General features: G+C 38.0%; 1 protein-coding gene across 1 annotated transcript; it reads left to right on the top strand.

Annotated features, from left to right (window-relative positions):
- Positions 1-1,762: 1,762 nt before the first annotated feature.
- LOC113352429 lies at positions 1,763-2,539 on the top strand. The gene is made up of 2 exons (XM_026596248.1): positions 1,763-1,934; positions 2,061-2,539. Exons 1-2 carry the CDS (start codon positions 1,763-1,765, stop codon positions 2,537-2,539), a joined length of 651 nt encoding a protein of 216 aa, XP_026452033.1.
- Positions 2,540-5,260: the final 2,721 nt, after the last annotated feature.

Genomic DNA, 5,260 nt, shown 5'->3' with positions numbered 1-5,260 from the left:
TTAACCATCCAATCACAACCAGAAACACCAACCCATTCTATGGGAAGGCTTGGGTCTTTCAAAAAAAAAAAGAGAAGTTTTATTCGAAGACAGAAACCGCGAACGGGATGCTAATTGAAGAAACCCTAACTTTGCCGCGAATACAAGGAAGGTAAAAAAAAAAAGTCTGCAAAACATCAGGACAACTAAGCGACGAATAGAAACAATGAAGAAGAAGAAGCTAGTCATAGAAAGCTAATGTGTGAATTGCCAATGCCTCGGTTAGAGCTTTTTTTCAAACACTTTCCCCAACAATCTTTCGGGCAGCAAAGGTTCCATCCGGAAGCCACATCAGCAATAGCAGCCTCAACATCCCACCCGGAAGTCGTCTCTGCAGCAACATCATCCGTATTTTTACCAACATCTGCCTCGGCAACCAACCCAGCATATGCCATCACGAATTCTCCAATGCCACCGACAACAGTTTCGCCGTCTTCTCCAAAAGTTGTTTCAGTTTCATCAACCGCAACATCATTATCTTCCTCGGAAGTCTTCTCAGCGACCTTTCGAGGAGAATTTCCCGATTCATCAGAATCAAGGGTTATGACACCGTCCTGGACAGGGGAGTTACGTTGATCTTCCCTTAAAAGTTTCACAAGCTCAGTCTTCCGCTGTTTCAACTGAGAAGCAAACTGTCCCGCCCTAACAGTGGTCCGTGAAGAGGTTTTGTTGCACCAAATCCTCCGAACGCACTGGGATGCTTCACCGCCTTCCCGTTCTTTCTCCAAAGGTATGTACCGAATGATTTTGCCAGCTTCACGATACAGAGATTCAATTCTATTCAACGCCTCCCCATGAGAAGAAGAATGGTTTCCGTCGATTCCAAAGTTTCTCCCCGAAAAATTGGAGACATGTATATCATTAGAAGATCCCATTATGCGCTACAAAACCAGAGAAAGAATAGAGGATAGACAGGATTTCAGCACGACCTGTGTAAATGAAGTATTCAAGATCATCTCTTATAACCAGCAGAGCGATGAGGTCCCGAAAAGGAAATCCTCCTACCAGCCGCGGATTGAGGCGTGATATCAGATTCTAATGAAACTGTTTTCTACTAGCGAACATAAGGGAATGCCTGGTCACGTGAGGTAAATTAGGGTTTGGTGAGAAAACGTGGAAGTACATGTTTTAGACACGCTTGCCCGCATTGTTACTTCTCTGCCGCCAGCACCGAGACTTGAAAAAAAAAACCGACAAGGTGATATGAATAGAAGGAATAACCCCCCCTTTCTACGGGCATAACACTTGCGGGGTTTTGAATAAGGAAAGAACTTCCTATGTGAGTCACGTAAGGAAGCAATAGAATACTGCTGGAGTAACAGATTTATACCCAAAGGTTTAAATTCCAACTTCTTATTTTTACTTCTTAAAACTCAAGGTGCAAGAAAAGCTGAGCAATTTAGGCCCATTGGTTTAGCTAATTTCATCTTTAAAATTTTCACTAGAATCATTACAACTAGATTAAGTACAATGATTGGAAGATTAGTTTCTGTTCAGCAAGGGGCCTTCATTAAAGGGAGGAATATCCAAGATAAAATTATTTTAGCCTCAGAAATTGATCAATGAGCTCAATATTAAGAGGAGGGGAGGAAATGTTGGGCTTAAACTGGATATAACTCAAGCTTATGATTCACTAAATTGGGATTTCTTGTTTGACGTACTTAGAATATTTGGTTTCTTTGAAATTAGAATTAATTGGCTCAGGAAATTTTTTGAATCTGCAATGATTTCTGTTCTTGTTAATGGTAGCCCTTGTGGTTTTTTTGGTGTTGGAAGGGGGTTAAGACAAGGTGATCCATTATCATCCATCTTATTCATTCTTGCAGAGGAAGTTCTTAGTAGAAATTTATCAAAAATGGTGAAGGAAGGCAAAGTGCAAGCAATGGTGACTAGAGGTAATTTTCATCCTTCACACTTAATGTTTGTTGATGATATTTTTATTTTCTACAATGGCCACAAAAAATCTTTGGATAATTTAATGGCACTTTTAAGTAAGTATCAACTGTCATCTGGATAAGTAGTGAACAAAAACAAAAGCAAATATTTTGTTGGTGGAGTTTCAAATGCAAGAAAAACTGATATAGTTGAATATTTGAAAATGGGATTATCTGAGTTACCTGATGCTTACTTGGGGGTTATCTTAAATCCTGGGAGAGTAAAGTCATATCAAGTTTGGGGGATGGTGGAATTAATACAGAAGATGTTGGCTGGATGGATGGGACATTTATTGGCCTTCTCTGCAAGATTAACTTTGGTTAAACATGTATTATGCAGCATTCCCATATATAATATGGCTGTCTACAAATGGCCCAAAGCTGTTATAAAAGAATGTGAGAAAATTACCAGAAATTTCATATGGTCTGGAGATCCTTCAGTTAAAAAATTAGTGACTGTTAAATGGAATGAAGTAAATGCTCCATTAATTGAAGGTGGTTTGGGTTTAAGAAGATTGGAGGTAATGAATAAGGACTTAATTAATGAAACTCTTGTGGAAGATTGAAACAGAGGAGGTTGAATGGGCTCAGTTCATGAGAGCCAAGTACAAGAACAAGAGTAATGAATGGATATCATCTTACAAACAATCCTAAATTTGGCCTAGTATTAAATGGGTCATTGCTGAAGTTAATGAAGGTAAGAGATGGATAGTGGGCGATGGAAAATCAATATTAGTTTGGCATGATAAATGGATCAAGGGTTATGCTCTAATGGAAAGGCATGCAGATGACAGTTATGTCCAGAGGAATATGGATTTGAAGGTTGCTGATCTAATTGTAGATGGAGTATGGAATATACATGAGCAAATGTTTCAATTTTTTGAGAAGAATGAGGTTCCAGAAATTGGTGGTGGTGATGATAAGTTGATACGGGAGAAGGATTTAAATGGTAAATTCTCAGTTGCAAGTGCAGCTCAACAAATAAGAAGCAAATTTCCTGTGATACCATGGATTGAACAAGTTTGGAATCCCTATGTGCACCCTTATAACTCTACTGATCTATGGAAAATCTTGAGAGGTGCTTGTGCCACTGAGGAAACTTTGAGGAAGAAAGGTTTTTCAACAGTCTCAAAATGCAACATATTTTACGGGAATGCAGTTTTAGTACAAAAATTTGGCATTGGCTGGGAGGAATCTTCTGTTTTCTTAACCCTCCATCATTTGAGGATATTCTAAAGTCTGCAAAAGGAAAAAGTTGAGCAATTCAGTAAGTATGGTACAATAGTGCATTTAAGGTGATGGTTGAATTATGGCACACAAGGAATGAGAAGATATATGAGAATGCAGAACCTAACTTTGAGAAGTTTAAATAGACAATACTGTCTTACACAAAGGCATGTGGTATAAGAATGAAAGGTCCCAAGTGGGGGAATGTATATGACTTACAGATCTTATTGCATTTTGGGATCACAGGTATTAAGACACATATGTCAGATTTTAAAAAATGCTTCTTCAGGTTGCCTAGGAATGGACAGGTGCTCATATGCTGTGATGGAGCTTCCAAGGGTAATCCTGGAAATGCAGGATTGAGTTTTGTAGCAAGGAATGAAGATGTTGATTTCTTGGGAGCATCTACTGGAGGTCTGGGGGTAGCTGTTAGATCATTATTCGGTCGAACTCACATGCGTTTCTATCTCAAGCATGTTTGTCATCAAAACTATAAATAAATCTTGATTTCTAGTATACTATAGCTAAGGTCTCGGACTAGGATAGAAAATTTAGTTGAGCTCAAGAAATCCATGGCAATCATCATACAAGACGAAGGACTACTCAGGGAACTGGTGGATCTTCATCGACTAAAAGGTATGTGGAGACTTGAACTTATCTATCACTCAAAAGACTATTTATCTCCTATCTTGAGACAAAAGTCGTTTTGGTATATAGACTTAGATTATACACATTTGCTATTTCGAGCCGAGTTTATCTCGCCTATCTATTTATCGAAATATGTGTTGGTAAAGCTTTCGCTTTAGCCAAGTTCATCTTTACCTAGTGACAAAAGTCATGTTATGTTTCAATCACTTTCAAAATTGCTCTGACGAAAAATGGTTTGTGAATAACAACTATATAACGTTCTCGGAGAATGTTTCAATGATTGAAATGAGAGTTTAGACTATATAACCATTTGGAGGATATAAGCATATTGTGGAAACACATACATGTATAAGTCCTTATTTCTTGAACCGAAGTTTGCGAACTTTGTTGATCAAGTGAACCGGAGAAGTGCGTGAGCTATGTCCGCGAATTCAGTCCGCGAACTGGCAAAGTTCTCAAACTCGAGAATTTCTGCTGGAGTTTGTGAACTCCATCCGGGAACTTAAGTCCGCGAACCAGTCAGCGAACTTGAGTAGGTTATGTCTAAAAACGATGTTTAGTGAACTTATCTTTATAAACTAAGGAATGAAATTCCAAACCGTGGCTATAGAGTTCATGAACCGATTCATGTGAATCAAATCGTTTTTGCTTGAATGTGTCTTGTGTAGTACATAAGATTTCCTTGCAATTGAACAACTCTCTAACTAGTTCATTTGAGTCATTTGAACTAGTTATGGTAAAGAAAAATATAGTTGATATGAAATTAATCATATGGATAACCATTTGGTTAACTATTGTTGAACCAACTAATGTACAAGTTTGGGTATGGTTACACAAGCCCAAGAACGTGCATTTCATTTGTGTATAACAAGCTATGTTTTCGATTCCAACGGTTGATAAATATTAGCTTGAACCTAAATCGGGTTTTCATCTAAAAGTGAATATTGAATGCTTTGTTACTAAGCTAACATTGATTGCAAACCCTGATTTGAAAGACTATATAAGGGATAACTCTAGCAACTGGGAAACCTAATCCCCACACATTCTGTGTGATACTAGTTGTGCTAAGCTAGAGTCGATTCTCCTTTAACCTTTGGTTTCTTCTTATAAACCAGGTTAACGACTTAAAGACTTCATTGGGATTGTGAAGCCAGACCGATACTACTTTTCTTGTAGTTGTGTGATCTGATCTTGCTGTTTCTATCGTACGAGTACAATTGTAATAATTGGATTGAAATTTCTATCTCCGATAGGCAAGATAAAAAGTAATCACAAACATCTTCGTCTCATCGTTTGTGATTCCACAATATCTTTTTCCGCTGCGTCAATTAAGACTATTGTGAAGTGATTGATAATACTTAGGCTGTTCTTCGGGAATATAAGTCCTGATTATCAATTGGTTCCTGTTCACC

Source organism: Papaver somniferum, chromosome 2 (assembly GCF_003573695.1).
Source record: "Papaver somniferum cultivar HN1 chromosome 2, ASM357369v1, whole genome shotgun sequence".
Lineage (NCBI taxonomy): Eukaryota > Viridiplantae > Streptophyta > Magnoliopsida > Ranunculales > Papaveraceae > Papaver > Papaver somniferum.
The sequence above is the reverse complement of the archived record's forward strand: the minus strand, read 5'-3'. Positions and strand labels throughout refer to the sequence as shown.